The sequence below is a fragment of the Heptranchias perlo genome, chromosome 4, assembly GCF_035084215.1.
Source record: "Heptranchias perlo isolate sHepPer1 chromosome 4, sHepPer1.hap1, whole genome shotgun sequence".
Taxonomy (NCBI): Eukaryota; Metazoa; Chordata; class Chondrichthyes; order Hexanchiformes; family Hexanchidae; genus Heptranchias; species Heptranchias perlo.
The window spans coordinates 6,178,230-6,201,545 of record NC_090328.1 but is presented as its reverse complement, the minus strand read 5'-3'; the positions used below and the strand labels follow the sequence as shown (position 1 = coordinate 6,201,545).

The 23,316-nt window shown below is 44.8% G+C and overlaps 1 protein-coding gene across 1 annotated transcript in view; it reads right to left on the bottom strand.

Annotated features, from left to right (window-relative positions):
- Nucleotides 1-12,554, bottom strand: part of nat8l (N-acetyltransferase 8-like) — a 77,662-nt gene extending 65,108 nt beyond the window's left edge. The window contains exons 1-2 of the mRNA XM_067982118.1: nucleotides 11,979-12,554; nucleotides 7,712-7,876 (exon numbers count right to left, since the gene is read on the bottom strand). Coding sequence (XP_067838219.1) covers nucleotides 7,712-7,876; nucleotides 11,979-12,357 — 544 coding nt within the window. The 5' untranslated portion in view covers nucleotides 12,358-12,554. The remainder of the gene's footprint in view (nucleotides 1-7,711; nucleotides 7,877-11,978) is intronic.
- Between the last annotated feature and the right edge of the window lie 10,762 nt (nucleotides 12,555-23,316).

The window sequence follows — 23,316 nt, the reverse complement described above, 5'->3', positions numbered from 1 at the left end:
ACTGAGGGAGTGCTGCACTGTTGGAGGTGCCACCTTTCGGATGAGACGTTAAACGTTTTGGACACAAAAGATTCCATGGCACTATTTGAAGAGGAGCAGGGGAGTTCTCCCCGATGTCCTGACCAATATTTATCCCTCAACCAACATCACTAAAAACAGATGATCTGGTCATTATCACGTTGCTGTTTGTGGGATCTTGCTGTGCGCAAATTGGCCACCACGTTCCCTACATTACAACAGTGACTACGTTTCAGAAGTACGTCATTGGCTGTAAAGCGCTTTGGGACATCCTGAGGTCGTGAAAGGAACGACATAAAGGCAAGCTCTTTCTTTTGATTGTCAGTACAAATCACTGAAATCCCAGCCACACTCAAAAGGAAAGCAGGTCATTGACTGCACTGATCCTTCAATCCGTGCTCCCTTTGAGTTCAGGTCCCTGCTGAGAGCATGGGACTGATGCACTTACCCTGTAACGTACAATGAAAGCACGTTTCAGGAAGATTATTTTTAACAGTGAAATCAAGTGATTTCCAAAGCTTGATATCTCTGGTGAAAATGTTTTTGCAACATTCCCAAAAATATGTTACTGCGTTCCGAATTGTCAATTTTATCCCAGGTATGAAAATAATGTCAGGCTGAAAAGTGTTAAAATACTGAGGAGAAATTATCGAAAGGTTGCGAGTCACAGGGGGCTACCTGGTAGCAAAGTAGTCATAGAATCGTACAGCACAGAAAGAGGCCATTCAGCCCATTGTGTCTGTGCTGGCTCTTTAGAAGAGCTGTCCAATTAGTCCTACACCCCCTGCCCTTTCCCCGTAGCTCTGCAAATTCCTCTTTTTCAAGTATATAACCAATTCCCTTTTGAAAGTTACTACTGAGTCATTTTTGGCAGGTAACGAATGTGCAAGTTCCAAAAGACATTCAGTACTCAAAAGGGTTAATCTGTGCCGTTTCATTTCAGCGTTGTGTGCCAATGGCAAAATATTTGCTTCGGTTACAATTCGATGTGTAAAAAAATTTCTCCTCATTTTTCCCCTGGATTTTTTTACCAATTATCTTAAATCTGTGTCCTCTGGTTACCGACCCTCTGCCCCTGGAAACAGTTTCTCCTTATTTACTCTATCAAAGCCCCTCATAATTTTGAACACATGTATTCAATCTCCCCTTAATCTTCTCTGCTCTAAGGAGAACAATCCAGTGCCCTTGTATCTTAATTAATGAGGCAAATAAAGAAATATGGACTAATGCCTATTTATGGATTGTAGCAATGTGTTTTATGTGGAACTATATATCCTTAGAGACTGGATTGATTTCAGTTGGAATTGGGCAAGTAGAGAAATTAAAATATAGTTGTGAACTACAGACAGTGCTGGTGCTAATTATTTTACTGTTGGATGATGCAGGTTTAGAATATTAATGAACTGATGGAATATTCTCTTAATTTGCACAGGGAAAAAAACAGTTTAATTAGCTTGAATGGGATGAGGTGATATCTCGATCCAATTCTTTATGTATCTAGGACGAGAAAAGGTCATCAGGCCCAGAGAGATTGATTGTGATGATTAGTCAACAACTCCATTATCGTTACATCATGCGACGACCAGGACGGTAGAAGGCGAACTAGATGGACCTTGGTCTTTTCTCCTCTGGAAATTCCTATACATAGAGTTACATAGAGTCTACAGCACAGAAACAGGCTATTCATCCCAACTGGTCTGTGCCGGTGTTCATGCTCCACACGAGCCTCCTCCCACCCCTCTTCATCTCACCCTATCAGCATAACCTTCTATTCCTTTCTCCCTCATGTGTCTATCTAGCTTCCCCTTAAATGCATCAATGCTATTCGCCTCAACTACTCCTTGTGGTAGTGAATGCCTCATTCTTACCACTCTTTAGGTAAAGAAGTTTCTCCTAAATTCCCTATTGGATTTATTGGTGACTATCTTATATTTATGGCTCCTAGTTTTGTGTCCCCCACATGTGTTAACATCTTCTCTATGTCTACCCTATCAAACCCTTTCATAATCTTAAAGACATCTATCAGGTCAATGCTGAGCCTTCTCTTTTCTAGAGAAAAGAGCCCCAGTCTATTCATCCTTTCCTCCTAATTATATCCTCTCAGTGCTGGTATCAATCTTATAAATCTTTTTTGCATCTTCTCCAGTGCCTCTATATCCTTTCTATAACATAGAGACCAGAACTGCGCACAGTACTCCAAGTGTGGTCTGACCAAGGTTCCATACAAGTTTAACATAACATCTCTGCGTAACGTGCTCACTCCCATCCTTCACTCATTTCATGCCTTTATGAAAGGGAAATCGTGTTTGACAAACCTACTGGAGTTTTTTGAGGATGTAACTGGTAGAACAGATAAGGGAGAACCAGTGGATGTGGTTTATTTGGATTTTCAGAAGGCCTTTTATAAAGTCTGACAATAAGAGGTTAGTGTGTAAAATTAAAGCACATGGGATTGGGGGGAATATACTGGCATGGATTGAAAATTGGTTAACAGACAGGAAACAGAGAGTAGGAATAAATGGGTCTTTTTCCGGGTGGCAGGCAGTGACTAGTGGGGTATCGCAGGGATCAGTGCTTGGGCCCCAGCTATTCACAATATATATCAATGATTTGGATGAAGGAACCAACTGTAATATTTCCAAGTTTGCTGACGACATTAAATAAATCATTAACACATCATTAAATAAATAAATAAAAAACAGAAATCGACAGTTTCCTAGAAGTAAAGGGAATTAGGGGTTACGGGGAGCGGGCAGGAAATTGGACATGAATTTAGATTTGAGGTTAGGATCAGATCAGCCATGATCTTATTGAATGGCGGAGCAGGCTCGAGGGGCCGATTGGCCTACTCCTGCTCCTATTTCTTATGTTCTTATGTTCTTCTTATGACACAAAACTAGGTGGGATTGTGAGTTGTGAGGAGGATGCAAAGAGGCTTCAAGGCGATTTAGACAAGTTGAGTGAGTGGGCAAATACATGGCAGATGCAGTATAACGTGGATAAATATGAAGTTATCCACTTTGGAAGGAAAAATAGAAAGGCAGAGTATTATTTAAATGGTGATAGATTGGGAAATGTTGATGTACAAAGGGACCAATCACTGAAAGCAAACATGCAGGTGCAGCAAGCAGTTAGGAAGGCAAATGGTATGTTGGCCTTCATTGAGAGAGGATTTGAGTACAGGAGCAAGGATTTCTTACTGCAGTTATACACCTGGAGTATCGTGTGCAGTTTTGGTTTCCTTACCCAAGAAAGGATATACTAGCCATAAATGGAGTGCAGCGAAGGTTTCCCAGACTGATTCCTGGGATGGCAGGACTGTCGTATGAGGAGAGATTGGGTTGACTAGGCCTGTACTCACTCAAGTTTAGAAGAATGAGAGGGGATCTCATTGAAACATATAAAATTCTGACAGGGCTAGACAGACTGGATGTAGGGAGGATGTTTCCCCTGGCTGAGGGGGGTCCAGAACAAGGGGTCACAGTCTCAGGATACGGGGTAGGACATTTAGGACTGAGATGAGGAGAAATTTCTTCACTCAGAGGGTGGTGAACCTGTGGAATTCTCTACCACAGAAGGCTGCGGAGGCCAAGTCACTGAATATATTTAAGAAGGAGATAGATAGATTTCTAGACAAAAACGGCATCAAGGGGTATGGGGAGAGAGCGGGAATATGGTATTGAGATAGAGGATCAGCCATGATCATATTGAATGGCGGAGCAGGCTCGAAGGGCTGAATGGCCTACTCCTGCACCTATTTTCTAATCATCCACACCTCCTGGGAGAGGTAAAGAACCATATTACACGGAGATGACATTTACCTAAATAACATCCAGTGAGGGGTGAACCTGCCATGAGCTATGTTGGCTAATGTTGGAGGGGGCTCAATACTGGACTGGCTTCCATTGTTCCCTTCATCCTACAACTGTGAATCTGAACTGTAGCTGCCATCTTACTGCACTGCGAAACAAGTTGCAAAAAAAGCAGAAACATTAAACTCTGTTTCTCTCTCCACAGATGCTACCTGAGTGTTGCCAGCATTTTCTGCTTTTATTATAAAAAGCCTACACATTTCTAACAACATGTATCACTGTAACCATTTTCAACCCAATTCTATTCAGTGCCAGTGGGTACATGGTTTATACCAGTACCATTCACAGGCTATTGTAAAAGTGAACGTGTGATTTTGAACCTCCATCAATGGTTTTTACAACTGACCTGCGAATGTGACGCTAGGCTGGCCTGGGAAGGTGTGCAACAGGCAATATTTTCACCAGTGCACGTCCTTATATTCATACCTATCCATAATTTAAAATACTTTGTTCTCTAAGTAATAGACCACAGATTTGCTGCTGTGTCGCATACAATGAGCAATTGGACGGACTACTTTATAACAACACATTTATTAGCAGCAAAGTGTGACAGGGATAGTGTGACAAGAAATAAGTGTGAACGTCACAGGAAGTGCATACTATAAGCAAGACTTTTATTATAACTAGGTATATATATATATATATATACACACATGGTCTATTCTTAATTCAAAATCACTTAATTCAAATTAGCTGATAATTCAAAAAAAAATTTAGCACTAAATTCCCACTTTGTTTGCATTGCTTAATTAAAGTGATTGGGTGACTCTAATTTTTTTGGTGCCGAAAAGAACTCCAAATATATATGCAGTTTGATCCTGATAATTCTAAGTAAAGTAATGGTGTTCTCTTTTAATTTGATTACTATATTAAACTAAATTATACACAATTACTATTTCTATTGTATCCAAAAGGGTGTTATTCAAAAGAAAGTGATAAAAATAACATAGAAAAGAAACAACATTTTTAGACAGCTAAACATAAAGGAACACTTATGATTTTCTTTCAAATTAAAAGTTTATTCATCTCTTAACAAGACAAAAAGTTACATTAATTGAATCGCTACGGTGAAGCAGTTTGAGTAAGTTGACAGATCCCAGTATTACTACACTAGCAGAATAGAGTAGGGTCTTCACAAAATATATTTCTAGCTTTATAATGAAGTGAAAGGAGGAGCGCTAAGCTTTGTTCTGCTTAATTGGGCAGACTGTTTGCCCATTAACTATGAACATGGCTTGAAAGGTAAAGCTCAGCTTTCTTTTTCCTGTATTTTCCCCCCTCTTCATTTATTTTCTCCCTCTTTCATTCATCCACACCCACACCATTCACTATTGCCTGACTTGAGAATAGCTAGGATGTGCCAAAGGCAGGCCCACGATTAATTCCTCTCCCTTCCACTCAGTATGCGCAATAATAAGAAACTGTGTCAGGGTGGAGTCACAGATACATAGGAATAGGAGTAGGCCATTCAGGCCCCCACACATGTTCCTCCATTCAATTTACCCATCTTTGATCCATATCCCTCGATGCCTTTACCCAGCAAAAATCTATCATAAGAATATAAGAAATGGGAGCAGGACTAGGCCATACGGCCCCTCGAGCCTACTCCGCCATTCAATCAGATCATGGCTGATCTTCGACCTCAACTCCACTTTCCTGCCCGATCCCCATAGCCCTTGATTCCCCTAGAGTCCAAAAAAATCTATCGATCGCAGCCTTGAATATACTCAACGACTGAGTGTCCACAGCCCTCTGGGGTAGAGAATTCCAAATATTCACAACCCTCTGAGTGAAGAAATTCCTTCTCATCTCAGTCCTAAATGGCTGACCCCTTATCCTGAGATTATATCCCCTAGTTCTAGACTCTCCAGCCAGAGGAAACATCCTCTCAGCCTCTACCCTGTCAAGCCCTCTTGGAATCTTATGTTTCAATGAGATCATCGCTCATTCCTCTAAACTCCAGAGAGTATAGGCCCAATCCACTCAATCTCTCCTCATAGGACAATCCTCTCATTCCAGGAATCAATCTAGTGAACCTTCGTTGCACTGCCTCTAAGGCAAGTATATCCTTCCTTAGGTAAGACGACCAAAACTGCACAGAGTACTCCAGGTGCAGTCTCATCAAAGCCCTGTACAATTGCAGCAAGACTTCCTTACTCTTATACTCCAACCCCCTTGCAATATAGGTCAACATACATTTTGCCTTCCTAATTGCTTACCGTACCAGCATGTTAACTTCCTATGTTTCGTGTACAAGGAAATCTAAATCTCTCTGAACACCAACATTTAATAATTTCACACCATTTAAAAAATATTCTGTTTTTCTATTTTTCCCACCAAAGTGAATAACCTCACATTTCCCCACATTATACTCCATCTGCCACCTTCTTGCCCACATACTGTCGTTGTCCCTTTGCAGTCTCTGTGTCCCCCTCACAGCTTACTTTTCCACCTAGCTTTGTATCATCAGCAAACTTGGATACATTACACATGGTCTCCTCATCTAAGTCATTAATATAGACTGGAAATAGCTGAGGCCCAAGCACTAATCCTTGCGTCACCCCACTCGTTACAGCCTGCCAACCCAAAAATGATCCGTTTATCCCTCCTCTCTGATTTCTGGCCGTTAACCAATGCTCAGTCCATGCTAATATATTACCCCCAACCCCATGAGCCCTAATCTTGAGTAACAACCTCTTATGATGCATCTTATTGAATGCCTTTTGAAAATCCAAATATATTACATCCACTGATTCCCCTTTACCTACCCTGCTCGTTACACCTTCAAAAAACTCTAATACATTTGTCAAACATGATTTCCCTTTCATAAAACCATGTTGACTTTGTCTAGTCATATTATGATTTTTTAAGTACCCTGTTACTACATTCTTAATAAATTCCAGCATTTTCCTGACGACTGATGTCAGGCTAACTAGCCTGTAGTTCCCTGTTTTCTATCTCCTTCCTTTCTTGACTAGCGGGGTAATATTTGCTACCTTCCAATCCATGGGGACCGTTATAGAATCTAGGGAATTCTGGAAGATCTCAACCAATGCATCCACTATTTCTGCAGCCACCTCTTTTAAAACCCTAGGATGTAGGCCATCAGGTCCGGGGAATTTGTCGGCTTTTAGTCCCATTAATTTTTCTAAAACTTTTTCTTTACGAATCTTAATTACTTTAAGTTCCTCACTCTCATTAGATCCTTGGTTCCCCATTATTTCCGGTATGATTTTTTTGTGTCTTCTACCGTGAAGAAGATATAAAATATTTGTTTAACGTCTCTGCCATTTCCTTATTCCCCATTATAATTTCGCCTGTCTCTGCCTCTAAGGGACCCACGTTTATTCTCACTAATCCCTTCCTTTCTACATACCTGTAGAAGCTCTTACAATCCGTTTTTATATTTCTTGCTAGTTTAATCTCATATTCAAATCACAGTCTTGAAAATCGATCTGTCTTGAAAGTTTTAACTGACCTCCAGCGTCCACAGCCTTTTGGGGTGAGCGAGTTCCAAATTTCCACTACACTTTGCGTGAAAAAATACAAACCTATGATTCCACGGCACAGGGAGCCAAAATTGGGATGCTCTTTTAACTAAATGCTTATTGTATTATTTTTCCTTGTTTCAATGCAAAACTCATCAATTTATTTCACGCTTTTTTTCTGTTTCCTTCTAAATTTATCACGGGAAGATTCCACCATAACATAACTCAGAGACTGAAAAACAGCAAATGACCTTAAAAAAAGAAACAAAATAATCCCGCCACCGCCACCGCCCCCCACCCCCCTCCCAATATTTCTGAAAATTGTGAACTTACCTGCGGGCTTCATGTAATATTGCTCTATATCTGACATGTCGGTTTGTAGTGCACATTCAAGATAGCTGAGGATAACTTTCCTACTGTAGTAGTATCTCGAGCCCAATAGTAAGGTGGGCACACAGCAGGTCAGCAGCAAGGACTTGGTCAGATAAAAGCACATTACTATGGAGACAAGGGAGAGAAATAAACGATACCTGTCAGAAAAGAGAATGGAGTGTTTATTTCGGAACAACCCCAGAGGAGACACATATATAAAAATATATATATACATTTACTGCGCATTTTAAAAAATTTTTGGTAAAAGTAATTATGCCTATATATATATATATATATATATACTTACATAGCTTGTTTGTCTCAACTGCAGGAGATGTTCATGGAGGCCACACACACACACACACACACACAGAGTAAGTACTGTGTTTTTTAAAAACCTGTTCTACCACCAATACTGACCACATCATTGAAACAACAGTCGGACACACAGGGTCTGCTGACTGCCTGCAGTACACAGTGTGCCACCTCTACCAAAACCACACGCTCAAACTAACCCTCCTCACCTCAACAGACATTTGTGTCCTCAAGATTTTTCAAAAAAAAAATTATATATATGTATATACACATCAAACTTCTCACAAACCTAATGAGATTTTTTTTTTAAAGAGTCTGAAATGGGATTGGAGTTATTGCTATTATTTTTTTTTAAATTAAAAAAAAAGTGGTTTGTTCTTCACCTCAAGTCATCTTCCCCCATCCTCAGGTGTTTGGTCCACCATTGCTTCTTCCTCCCACCTGCTCCTCTCCAGCCTGTCGTGCACAGGTGGGTCCTGGCTAGAGCGCGCAGCGCGTTCACATCACACGATTATTATTATTATTATTGCCCACCCCAGTCTCTCGTGCGCGCGTGTTATTATTACCCCCCCCCCTCCTCTCTCGGGAGCGCGCGTGCACTTATTATTGTCGCACGGGGGCGCGCGGCGCGGGCACGTTGATCCGAGGCACTGGTCCCGATTGAGCACCCGCCGCAGACTGGTGCGTGTTGAGACGGCGCGTCTTCCCGCTCTGTGTCTATGGGACCCGCGTTCACACAGTGGACGGGTGCGTATTCCCATGGGATGTTCCCTATCTGCGAGTACGGGATGCAGGTTCGTACAGGAGATGGTTCACGTTGCCAAGGGATGTGCCCTCTCTCTGTGTATACGGGATACATGTTCCACTGGATGCGACAGCGCGTTAGATACAAACAAAAAACTGCAAATGGCTGAAATGCCAAATCAAACAGAAAATTCTTAAAAGATAGGCAGCAGCCCGGTCTCACCGTCAACACACGTGTTAAGGGTAACTGGGTGAGGGGACCGTGTGAAGAATACCCGGGCAAGGGCAACCTGGGTACGGGTAACTTTGGTAGGTTTACCTGGGTAAGGGAATCATGTTAAGGGTATTTGGGTAAGGAAGGATACCAGGGTAAGGATAACCTGGATACAGGTACCATGTTAAGGGCAACCTGGTTACGGGTAGATTTAAGGGGATCTGGGTATGGGTATATGGATAAGGATACCATGTTAAGGGGTATATGGGTAAGGGGGCTTCATTAAGGGTAACCTGGGTAAGGTACCCATTCTAAGGGTAACCTGGGTAAGGGGGCTTCATTAAGGGTAACCTGGGTAAGGGACCCATGTTTAGGGTAACCTGGGTAAGGGACCCACACTAAGGGTAACCTGGGTAAGGGACCCACACCAAGGGTAACCTGGGTAAGGGACCTATACTAAGGGTAACCTGGGTAAGGGGGCTACATTAAGGGTAACCTGGGTAAGGGACCCACACTAATGGTAACCTGGGTAAGGGACCCACACTAAGGGTAACCTGGGTAAGGAACCCATTCTAAGGGTAACCTGGGTAAGGGACCCATTCTAAGGGTAACCTGGGTAAGGGACCCATTCTAAGGGTAACCTGGGTAAGGGACCCATGCTAAGGGTAACCTGGGTAAGGGACCCATGCTAAGGGTAACCTGGGTAAGGGACCTATACTAAGGGTAACCTGGGTAAGGGCCCCATGCTAAGGGTAACCTGGGTAAGGGGGCTACACTAAGGGTAACCTGGGTAAGGGCCCCATGCTAAGGGTAACCTGGGTAAGGGCCCCATGCTAAGGGTAACCTGGGTAAGGGGGCTACACTAAGGGTAACCTGGGTAAGGGACCCACACTAAGGGTAACCTGGGTAAGGGACCCATACTAAGGGTAACCTGGGTAAGGGACCTATACTAAGGGTAACCTGGGTAAGGGACCCACACTAAGGGTAACCTGGGTAAGGGACCCACACTAAGGGTAACCTGGGTAAGGGACCTATGTTAAGGGTAACCTGGGTAAGGGACCCACACTAAGGGTAACCTGGGTAAGGGGGCTACATTAAGGGTAACCTGGGTAAGGGACCCACACTAAGGGTAACCTGGGTAAGGGGGCTACATTAAGGGTAACCTGGGTAAGGGACCTATACTAAGGGTAACCTGGGTAAGGGACCCACACTAAGGGTAACCTGGGTAAGGGACCCATACTAAGGGTAACCTGGGTAAGGGGGCTACATTAAGGGTAACCTGGGTAAGGGACCTATACTAAGGGTAACCTGGGTAAGGGGGCTACATTAAGGGTAACCTGGGTAAGGGACCCACACTAAGGGTAACCTGGGTAAGGGACCCACACTAAGGGTAACCTGGGTAAGGGACCCATACTAAGGGTAACCTGGGTAAGGGGGCTACATTAAGGGTAACCTGGGTAAGGGACCTATACTAAGGGTAACCTGGGTAAGGGACCTATGTTAAGGGTAACCTGGGTAAGGGCCCCATGCTAAGGGTAACCTGGGTAAGGGACCTATACTAATGGTAACCTGGGTAAGGGACCTATACTAATGGTAACCTGGGTAAGGGACCTATACTAAGGGTAACCTGGGTAAGGGACCTATACTAATGGTAACCTGGGTAAGGGACCTATACTAAGGGTAACCTGGGTAAGGGACCCATGCTAAGGGTAACCTGGGTAAGGGACCTATACTAATGGTAACCTGGGTAAGGGACCTATACTAAGGGTAACCTGGGTAAGGGACCTATACTAATGGTAACCTGGGTAAGGGACCCATACTAAGGGTAACCTGGGTAAGGGACCCATGTTTAGGGTAACCTGGGTAAGGGACCCATACTAAGGGTAACCTGGGTAAGGGACCCATGTTTAGGGTAACCTGGGTAAGGGACCCATGTTTAGGGTAACCTGGGTAAGGGACCCATGTTTAGGGTAACCTGGGTAAGGGACCCATGTTAAGGGTAACCTGGGTAAGGGACCTATGTTAAGGGTAACCTGGGTAAGGGACCTATACTAATGGTAACCTGGGTAAGGGACCTATACTAATGGTAACCTGGGTAAGGGACCTATGTTAAGGGTAACCTGGGTAAGGGACCTATACTAATGGTAACCTGGGTAAGGGACCTATGTTAAGGGTAACCTGGGTAAGGGACCCATACTAAGGGTAACCTGGTTAAGGGACCCATGTTTAGGGTAACCTGGGTAAGGGACCCATACTAAGGGTAACCTGGTTAAGGGACCCATGTTTAGGGTAACCTGGGTAAGGGACCTATACTAAGGGTAACCTGGTTAAGGGACCCATGTTTAGGGTAACCTGTCGGGATACTACGGTACCTGCTACGCATTTCCTGCACTGTTTGTATTTGCCAATTCTCACAGCAGGTGCGCTATGTATGAAAGCGCCTGAGTCTGTACGAGACGCGTGTGCACCCAATGTACATTCGGGACTCCCCATGTCCACCTCGCTACCCCGCGTACCACTGGGTCCATCCGTCTGCCCGCCCGTCCAACAGCACCAAACTGAGCTCCACTTACATTCGCAATGCAGTTCGCGATCGTCTTTTTTTTTCTCATTTTTCAAATGATTTCAGACTGAAAACTCTTAAAAGATTAAAATGATCGTCACATTAAGTGCCTTTTTTTTGTTCTAAAATAAAAAAATAATAATTAAATAATACAAATCGCACACAGTTCTATATATTCATATAATTTTAAAATTTAAAAAAAATGTAAATACAATCAGAATTGCTTGTCCATCACGTTTCGCTGCGTAAAAAAAAATATATACATATTCCTGGTAATATATGTGCAAAAAAAAAATGCATCTATAGGGGGGGTAAAAAAAAATCGCGTGTGTGGGAGGAGAGGACACAGCATTTTATATCGCAAATTAAAATTATGATTAAATTCCGCTTACCGGTCAAACACGAGTAAAACAGGAGGATCTTGGGCTGCTGTTTTAACCCCCTAAACGCCGTGTTGGGGATTCTCTCCATAATCCCTTCGTAAAAAATGCGGCAGACGCTCTCCTGGTCGCTCAGCTCAAACTCCCGAATGAAGACGGCGTCTCTCTTCAGGTGGTGTTCGGCTGGCGACGGGTCCACTGACGAGGATGAAGAAGAGGAGGAGGAGGAGGCAGCTGCTGATGGTGCTGATGGTGGTGGTGATGATGATGATGATGGTGGTGGTGGCCACATCTGGCTGGACGAGACGATCGGGTCGTTTTTGGAGCCCGGCATCTCCTCGTCCGGCACGATCGTAGTCTCGCAAACCATTTTGGGAGGCAAAAAATGCATAAAAAACCTGGCGTCGGCTCAACTTTTTTTTTAAAAAAAACAAATAAACAAACACGCACACACAGACAAAACAAAAAAAAAAATATGTGGGGAGAAGAGGAGGAGGAGGAGGAGGGGGGGGGATTGTAGTAAAGAGGAGAGAGAGAGAGAGAGACCCCCTGATCTCTGCACCCCCCCCTGCAGCAGCAGCGCTCGGTTTGTACTGACTGAAATGAATGAGCAGCTTTCTCCTCCGGCCCATTTATAGGAGGCGAGTTGCCAGGCTCTATTCAGATTGCGGGGCTGCGCTCTCCAGTTGGTCAGGAAAAGGTTCGCTATGTGATCCGGGGGGCGGGATTGTGGATAAAACAAGTCTCGTATCTCCCATTTGCAAATACTATTGCATTTTCGATCGCTGCTTTGCACGAAAAAGGACGCTGATGTCTGCACAAAAAAAAAAAAATAATATATATATAAATATAAATAAATATTTAAATGGTGTCAGCAATAAATCAGCTCACACGCTTTATATTGTTGAGGGTTTTAGTATTGGGGGAGAGAGGAATGCACAATTTTTGTTTTATTGCATGCTGTTTAATTTGCTCCTTTGTCTCTTTACCAAGAATGGAAGGGGGGGGAGGAAATGGGATTTTAAAGTATTGCTGCTCACTAACCTCTCCCCCCCCCAAAAAAAAACAAACAAACAAAAAAATAGATGTGCAAAAACTCGTGCAAATAAATAACCGATTAAAATCCAGCTGGTTTTGGGGAAGGGAATTTTACAGGAGCGAAGATTTACTGCCGCTCGTTCTCCGTCATTTTCCCCTGCCTGAATTGTGTAAATATAACGGGAGGGCTGGACCTTATCATCCCGTCCCGTCTCATCACATCCAGCGTTTACACTGCAGTCTGCATCCGGGCCATGTCTGATTTATAACCCTATCCCCGAGTGTACTGCACGACTGCTCGTCCACTTTCACACGCACACAATTGGTAAAAAAAAATGTGTTTTTTTTTCATACGGCAGGGGGGTATCGCCTGGTGTGACCACTGGAAACAGAACAAGGGGCCACAACGCGAGAATAACCTTGGGATACTCCACTCGCGCAATCATCAACCTGCTTCTTACTAATAATAAATAAATAAATAACTATTTCCCTACGGCAGAAAATTACACAGATGTCACAATAATTTCCAGCGGAGTGAAAAACGTGGTGATTTTGTTTTTTTTTAAAAAAAAACCCAAAAAAGCTGAAAGTTATAATTTTATTGGGTAACTCCGGAACGTTAGATCGCCAGAGATCACAAAATATTTTTTTAAAAATGTGTGTGCATAATATACATATTTTTGTTTTCAGTTCACCAAGATATCAACACATGTTGAGACTGTCTGGACATTTCCAATAACCCCCGCAGCAGTAAAATCTGATTTTAATGCTGGGAGGGAAAGATATACATGAAATCTAACACACGAGGCTCTGTCCCGAGTAAATTCGGGTTCAATAAAAATGGTGCAAAGATGGAAGGTGGTTATTTTTTTTTTAAAAATGCATTTCTGCTGTTGAGAGACGTCTCTTCACGTACACCTCTGGCGGGAGCCCATGCTTCCATCGCCTCCAATGTTATTACAATGATGTCGCAAGTGACGTCTCACTCCATGAGAGGGTCACACAGAGGCATCGATATTTTGATATTACAATCGTTTAGGGGGGGTTTTTGAGTGTGAGTGTGAGTGAGTGTGAGTGAGTGTGAGGGTGGAAGAGAAAATGTCAGGCGCGGGGAAGGCTGATTAAAGCAAAGGATCCCTTTCTGCCCATTTGTGAGACGTCGTATTGGAGATCTGAGAGAGAGGGAAACCCAGCGCGCAGCTCCAGATTGCACCAATTATTTGGGACTGTCTTCAGAAACCTGATTATTTTTCTTTGTCACATTTTAGTAAACGCCCTTTATGTGTTTTTTTTCCCTCATTTCCAGTCTCTTCCATTCAACATACAATTGGGGAAATAATGGCGCAACGTTTATTTTTGCTAATAGATACTTAAGTTCAGCAGTGAGACCGATATTAATAGACGGTGCGTGTGCCCGGACCTCTTCGGCAGAAACTTGCAAGAACAATATAAAATGTTATTTGGAGTTATGAATTAACGCTTTACCGAGTATTGTCTAACCCCGAGCTGTAATTTCGGATCTTAGCCCGGTTGGAGCTTATCTCGTGTTAAGGAGGACGGTTCTAAGGAGGAGTCACGGAGATCATTGTTGGATTTTGAAATATCGATTTTAGTTTAGGTTTTAAAAGTAAAACAGGTTTGTTCTTCTTACTCAACTGTAGTGTTGCGGTGACCGCCCCTGCCTTTAATAAACCACATTTAAAATAGGATTTCATTTGGTATTCACACTGTTGATACCCTTTTGTGGAAGGTCTTCAGGACCGCAGCGTTCTGGGTTTGGAAGTCCCGAGTCCAAGAGAGAAAAAAATCATGTCTTGTTTCAAAGAGCCGGTCCAGGCACGACGGGCCGAATGGTCTCCGTCTGTGCTGTTAGATTCTATGATGCAAAACATCCCAACATCGTTGACAAACCTGTGCTGTGCAGCCTCGATGCCCAAAACAAGCTCTCCGTGAGTTACACAGTTGGCTCGCTCCAGGGAGAGAAATATAACCACGCCGTAACGTTTGATGGCTGGCGATTTACAGGTGCGCACCTCTAAATCCCAACCCCGCCCCCGGCCTGCAAACACATCGGTGGGGACCGTTAGATTAGTCCCCGTCCCCCGGCACTAATCTGAGTCTTAGGTCGCCTGAAGTCGATGGTCCTTGGCAGATTCCAGCGTGATATACAAATAAAATAGACATTGCATTGGTCCATCTCTCCGCCCCCCAACCTCCTCCTCTCCCCCACCCCCCAAAACTTGTTCTTTTAAAAAATGCTGTTGCCCCTTGCCGCTTGTTATGCTACGTGCACTGTGAGCGCTCTGACCACCTGTTCTTAGTGGGGACCCATGGCGACTGAAAGCACTGCAGTGCGGGTGAATCAACCCCAGAGAACCCAGTCTCGGGGTTGCCCGCGTCTCTCCGTCTCTCTCCCATATTTTTAGGGAGGTTCCTTGCCCAAATCATCTTCTCCTCCCTCCTCTTCTGAAAGGGTTGCAAAGGGGGTACTGTCCCTTCCCAGGGCACGATAAGTGAGTGTGGGCATGGTATTTACTTGGACTCTTAATGGGATTCAACGAAGCCAAGCATTGTCCTGGGATCACACAATGACCATCTGCAGCCAACAACAACTTCTTACATAGAATTACATAGAATGTACAGCACAGAAACAGGCCATTCGGCCCAACTGGTCCATGCTGGTTTTTTTATGCTTCCACAGGAGCCTCCTCCCTCCTTCATCTCTATCAGCATACCCTTCTATTCCTTTCTCCCTCATGTGTTTATCCAGCTTCCCCTTAAATGCATCTATGCTATTCGCCTCAACTGCTCCTTGTGGGAGCGAGTTCCACATTCTCACCACTCTCTGGGTAAAGAAGTTTCTCTGAATTCCCTATTTGATTTATTAGTGACTAATCTTATATTTATGGCCACAGTTCTGTCTCCCCCGCAAGTGGAAACATTTTCTCTACGTCTACCCTATCAAACCCTTTCATCATCTTAAAGACCTCTATCAGGTCACCCCTCAGCCTTCTCTTTTCTAGTGAAAAGTGCTCCAGCCTGTTCAATCTTTCCTGATAAGTATAACTTGCATTTGTATAGTGCCTTTAACATAGTAAAACGTCCCAAGGCGTTATCCAGTTCCAAGTAGGGTTGCCAACCCTCCAGGCTTGTCCTGGAGTCTCCAGGAATGAAAGACTAATCTCCAGAACACTGCTGTGAGCAACCAGGAGAAAAATCATAGGGTCGTTGAACAAAATTGGGTGTTTTTTTTTTCATTTTCTTTAAACACTTTTGTTTATTAGTTCTAAAAATATTGGAGATGGGAGGTAGAAAGACTGTTTGACAGTCAAGGTTACTCAAGGGCAGTGGAAATCTGTCCCCCCAAAACCTGTTGAGGCTGGGGCTCAATTGAAAATGTCAAAACTGAGATTGATAGATTGTTTCAGGTCGAAGTCTGATTCTTTCTCCACAGATGCTGCCTCATTTGCTGAGCTTTTCCAGCATTTTCTGTTTTTATTTCAGATTTTCCAGCAGCCGCAGTATTTTGCTTTTGATGGATTTTTGTTGGGCAAGTGTATTAAGGGATATGGATATTGCCGTTCCTTCATCGTCACTGGGTCAAAATCCTGGAACTCCCTTCCTAACAGCACTGTTGGAGAACCGTCACCACACGGACTGCAGCGGCTCAAGAAGGCGGCTCACCACCACCTTCTCAAGGGCAATTAGGGATGGGCAATAAATGCCGGCCTCGCCAGCGACGCCCACATCCCACGAACTAATAAAAAAAAAACCAAGGCAGGTAGATGGAGTTAAGATGAGCCACGATCAAATTGAATGGCGGAACAAGCTCGAGGGGCTGAATGGCCCACTCCTGTTCCTATCCAATCAGGTGATGAAGAGTCTGTTCACTTTCCAATCGGCATGGTAAGGCTGAGTGTCGCGAGGATGGACGTGCTGAATGACCAATGTGGGGGCCCGGGGCGGTTGGAGGCTGGGGGTGCATGTGATGAAAACTCCAGGAATACGTCCAGTCAGAGTTGGCAACCCCGGTTCCAAGAGGATATCCCCATGGGGAGTGGAGCCTGTTTGCTTCTCGCCCCTTGCCTGACCCAACAGCACCGAAACCAGCCATAGCCCTCCCTTTAATGCTGCCTCGATTTGAGCTCAAATCCAAGGGAGTGAATCTGGGATGGAAAATACAGGAGGAAGGGGGGGGGGGCAGAAAAAAAGGGCGGGAAGGGGTAAGGGAATTGCAACATTGGACCAATTTCTTTTCAGCTGCAGCGTATTTCCGAGGGAAACAAAAACAACCCCTGGTTGTCTGTAGAAGAAGTTGAAAGACATTTTGCCCCAGGTCAACCCATTCACGGAACAGCAGTGGAATTGGTGCGTTCAATTAATCTTTAACCTTAATCTGTAAACAGCAACAATAAAAATAAAACAGGATTGAGCTGGATTGAAGCAGAATGTAAACACGGTTCTTTGTGATGAAGACTGATCCCCGCGGCAAATAACAGAACTGGTGCACGCAACGGTGGAATGAAGGTTTAGGAGCTTTTCCTTGCAGGTTGTGGAACCTTGCTGTGCACAAATTAGCTGCTGCCGTGACAACAATGACAGCATTCAAAAACTTCAAAAAGTAGTTCATTGGCTGTAAAGCACTTTGGGGCAGCCTATGGTTATGAAAGGTGCTATGCAAATGCAAGTTCTTTCTGTTACAGGGAGTCCATCTCCCATCAGCAGACATGTCATCTGGGAGCCAAACCTACCCTAAGGGGACTCTACTTACTTCTTCCTCCCCTTCCTGCAAGAATGATTGCCACTAGGTGGCCATTAAGCAACTGAGGAATGCAGGTGAGCAGCACAGATCCCCATAAAATGTGCGAGTGCATGACCACCTTCCTAACCCCAGCATTCACACACACACCATGCTCTTTCCACCTGCAACCTGTACTCACTGACCTGGTTTCTGGTCCAGCAACGCCTGATTTAAAAATTTTCATCCTCATTTTCAAATCCCTCCATGGCCTCGTCCCTCCCTAGCTCTGTGACCTCCTCCAGCCCTACAACCCTCCGAGATCTCTGCGCTCCTCCAATTCTGGCCTGTTGCGCCTCCCTGATTTTCATCGCTCCACCATTGGCGGCCGTGCCTTCAGCTGCCTCGGCCCTAAGCTCTGGAATTCCCTCCCTGAACCTCTCTGCCTCTCTCTCCTCCTTTAAGACGCTCCTTAAAACCTACCTCTTTGACCAAGCTTTTGGTCGCCTGTCCTAACATCTCCTTATGTGGCTCGGTGTCAAATTTTGTTTGATAATCGCTCCTGTGAAGCGCCTTGGGGACGCTACGTTAAAGGTGCTATACAGATGCAAGTTGTTGTTTCATCAGTTGAGGTGTGGAGTTTCAGTAAAACCTGGTGTTTTTTTTACAGCCCTATGATATGAGCACACTCACACCTTCTCTGCCTCCAAATGACTCCTTTCAGCCTTTTAATCCTCGGAGTTTCCTCAACAGCTGTACGGCAGACATTTGCTCTCAGTGTTGTGGGAAAACTTATGCAGGGCAGATTGTGACGTGCCAGCTATCTTAATGTTCCAGGCTTCCTAATCCAGTGTCGCAGACCAGGCATATAAATCACCAACTGTTTCATTCAGGTCCTCATAAAGAAAGAAAGAACTTAAGTTTATATATCGCCTTTCATCATACCAGGACATCCAGAACTGATGTACAGCCAATGAAGTATCTCTGAAGTGTGGGCACAGGAAGTTACCACAAACAGCAATGTGATAAATAACCAGATAGTCTGTTTTAGTGATGTTGGTTGTGGAATATACATTGGCCAGGACACCCAAGAGAACTCCCCTGCTCTTCTTCGAATAGTGCCAAGGGATAGAGTCATAGAGTCATAGAGTTATACAGCACGGATAGAGGCCCTTCGGCCCATCGTGTCCGCGCCGGCCATCAGCCCTGTCTACTCTAATCCCATATTCCAGCATTTGGTCCGTAGCCTTGTATGCTATGGCATTTCAAGTGCTCATCCACTAGACGGGACCTCGGTTTAACGTCTCATCCAAAAGACAGCACCTCAGACGGTGCAGCACTCCCTCAGAACTGCACTGGGAACGTTAGCTTAGGTTATGTGCTCAAGTCTTTGGAGTGGGACTTGAACCCACAACCATCTGACTCAGAGGCGAGAGTGCTGCCCACTGAGCCACGGCTGACACGTAAGGGGCTTGGCTAAGACACATGCCTGTTGTGAGATTGACTTCTCCTCCAAGGTGCTGAGTAATAGTCCAGTTTAGACCAGGAGCCCTCCCTCCCTGTAACCATTCACTCTTTTTGCCTCAAATCCACCTCATAGCTTGGTCACGCATTGAGCACATGGGGTGAAGGAAGTCATTCTGTTGCACACCTAGGTACAATGAACCCTGAAGATGACTGTGTAGATACACATGTTATACGCTACAAGCTTGACATACATTGGGACTTTTCTGTCATTGTAGAATGATGAGAGAGACTAGAGTGTCCTTCACTCATTCTCAACATGTGTCCTGAAGAACTTTGTCCAACTTAAAGGATCCACTAGAACTCTTAGGGACAGATAAGAATCAACAATTGGGACAGATAAGCCCCTCTTGTATCTTCCAATTAAAACCTTTTGAGTTCCCTTCTTGAGCTGTGCAAGCCATGACCACACCTGAGAGCATGAACCACCGTATCCCACTGAGTTAACCCATTGTGCAAGTTGATAAGTAGAGTGTACTCGATAGCAAGGTAAGTCCACCAACAACATAATATCATCACCAAAAACAAAAGTGCTGCAGCTCTTTTAGAAGTGCCTGGAAGAAATACTCAGAGCATTCTTTACGATGCCATCTAACATGTCATTGACGAAGACATCCAATAGGATAACAGACAACTTGGTCTCACTGGTCTTTTGAGAGATATAAGAAAGACTTGCATTTATATAGCACCCTTCAAGACCTCAAGATGTCCCAAAAGCAGTTTACAGCCAATTAAGTATTTTTGAAGTGTAGTCTCTTTTGTAATGTAAAAAACACAGCAGCCAATTTGTGCACAGCAAGCTCCCAGAAACAAGCAATGAGATAATGACCAGATAATCTGTTTTTAGTGATACTGGTTGAGGGATAAATATTGGTCAGGACACCTCCCCTGCTCTTCTTTGAATAAAGGCAAAGGCGTCTTTTAGGTTCAGCTGAGGGGGCGGACGGGGGCCTCGATGAAACATCTCATCTGAAAGATGGCACCTCCAACAATGCAGCGCTCTCTCCATACGGCAGTGGGAGTGTCAGCCTGGATTTTGGGCTCAAGACTCTGGAATGGGCACTTGAATCCACAACCTTCTGACTCAGAGGCAAGAGTGCTGCCCACAGCTGACACCAGCCAGCTTCATTAAGTCTCTCATTTAACCTTAAGTGGAACTAAACTTCATTAGTCTCTCATTTACCCAAATGGATCTCGGAGCGCGAGTACGCATCCTGGATAAAATCCAAGATTTAGCCCAATAATCCAATAACTTCTAGCTTCTGCTCGAGGCTGCATAAGACACGAGGATGAAATCTTTATGAAAATAGAAGAAGGCGGCGGCAAGATAAGTGGGTTTCCCCTGAGCCTTACATGTTCTATGAACTCATATAAAGCCACAACTTGCCCCATTCATTCCCCACCTGAACAAATGCTTTTCAATTACACCGCAGGTCATCCAACACAACTGATGTAGACGCCACGACAACCTTAAGAGCCGCTGGTGTCAGTCAGACTCCTTGGTAGTTTCCAGGCTCACTAGGATCCCTCATCTTGTAGATAGAGACCACAGTTCCACAGTGGAGCACTAATATCATTCATGTGGCAGGTGGTGTCTGAAGCAGCCTGCTGTGAGGTGCTGGACTTCTGGTTGTCAGCAGCTGTTTACACCTCATCGTACAAACGGCCTATAATGAAGGTACGTTGCTATAGTTCCTGCACTCATAACAGAAGTGATACACCAATATATTGCAAGCCTTGTTAATGTTGCACAGTGTATTTTTTTTTTAATTCATTTTTTTGCACGTAGACATTTATTGCCCATCTCTAATTGCCTTTGAGAAGGAGGTGATGGAACTTCTTGTAGCGGTTTGATACAACGGAGTACATTCCACTTCAGAGGGCAGTTGACAGTCAACCATGTTGGTTTGGGACTAGAATCCCATCGAGGCCAGACAGGCTAAGAACGGCAGGTTTCCTTCCCTAAAGGACATTAGTGAACCAGTTGGGTCTTTACAGAGTTTTAAACTGGAATTCAAATTCTGAAACTGCCATGGTGGGATTTGAACTCATTACTCATCCAGTAACATAACCACTACATTACCGTGTGTCTCTGTATTACTGAGTGAGACAGAAAGTAAGGGTAACATTGGATTAATAGAAGGATACTTGCTGAGCAGGGGCAGCAAACCTGCAACTCTCCTTTCCCCTGACTACAGGCCAAAATTGCCAAGGACCATCTCCTCAAATTTCAACAGAAAGTCTTGCATTTATACAGCACATTTCACAACCACAGAATGCCCCAAAGCACCTTACAGCCAATGAAGTGTAGTCACTGTTGTAATGTAGGAAACACAGCAGCCAATGTGTGCACAGCAAGATCCCACATACAGCAATGAGATAAATGATCACCTGAATTAGTGAAGTTGGCTGAGTGTTAAATATTGGCTGGGACACCAGGGAGAACTTCCCTGCTCTTCTTCGAAATAGTGCCATGGGAACTTTTACACCCACCGGAGAGAGCAGACAGGGCCTTGGTTTAACATCTCATCCGAAAGACAGCACCTCTGACAGTGCAGCACTCCCTCAGTACTGCACTGCAGTGTCAGCTTAGATCATGTGCTCAAGTTCCTGGAGTGCAGACTTGAACCCACAACCTTCTGTTGCAGAGGTTAGAGTGCGACCCACTGAGCCAAGGCTGACACCTCCTTCAAGTGAGCAGGTCCCACACCGGTACACGTGCACGCGTGCCTGGTCACGAGCAGCCTTCTCCTGGAAGCGTGCACAAGACGCCGACAAGGTTAGAAATTGGCTCGAGCCCGAATTGGACAGCCACCCCCTGTGACCAGTGTGCATGTCTCCTTGGGTGAGCGTGTTGCCATGCAGCATGCATGTTGGTTCCGGGAAGGGCATTTTTTGTCCAGAGAACACCTTTCAACACAATTATGTTGCAGTGCAAGCTGCCTTTGTGGTGTCCAAAAGTTGCCTCTTGCAGCTTTTCAGCCATCGTGTGGAAGGGAGGGAAAGCTTACTTTCCCACGAGGGTGCTGAGGCTAACACTTTTGGTCCATGCCACGCTCACCGTGCACCAATATTAATGAAGTTTGCGAGGGTGCGTACACTTTGGAGCTCCTCCTGATTCCTTGCAGCCTTTTTCCTCATTTTGTATCGAGGCTGCATGAACTAGGGCACTCCATTGATTCTCCGCTACCTCGATCCGTGCAGCCTGCGGTTCTGTGTTCCCCGGAGGGTGGTCTGCCAAAAAGCATCGCTCTCCTTTGCCGTACTTACGTAGGAACACGGGAGTAGGCCATTCAGCCCCTCGAGCCTGTTCCGTCGTTCAATTAGATCATGGCTGATCTGTGCCTTGACTCCATCTACCCGCCTTTGCTCCATATCTCGCGATGCCTCTTACCCAACAAAAATCCATCAATCTCAGCCTTGAAAGCTCCAATTGACCCCCAGCATCCACGGACTTCTTGGGGGGGGGGGGGGGGGGAGAGAATTCCAGATTTCTACTACCCTTCCAGCCAGAGCATCTCCAACAAATTCCTGAAAAGGTGCAGGTCTCCCCACATTCCCTCCCGCCTGCATTGCAGGGCCTACAAAAAAAGTTATCAGTGCAAGCAAATAAATGCTCCCATTTAAAGGGTGAACAGCAGCCCTTTAAGGGCTACTGCCTCACCAGAAACCCCACCCCCGCAAACCCGCCCCCTCCAAGTGAATCATGTTTTTGACCTATCTCCCAGCACCTGTTTTCCAGGTGCTCAAAAATAATTACGCTTTCGGTGTCAGCCTTGGCTCAGTTGGTAGCACGCTCATCTCTGAGTCATTGCAGGTAATGGGCTCAAGTCCTCACTCCAGAGACTTGAGCACAAAAGCTAGGTTGGACACTTCAGTGCAATACTGAGGGAGTGCTGCACTGTCAGAGGTGCTGTCATTAGGGCGAGACGTTAAACTGAGTCCCTGTCTGCCCTCTCAGGTGGATGTAAAAGTTCCCTCAGCACTAGTTGAAGAGCAGCAAGGGAGTTCTCCCCGATATCCCTGCCAACATGTCTCTCTCAACCAACA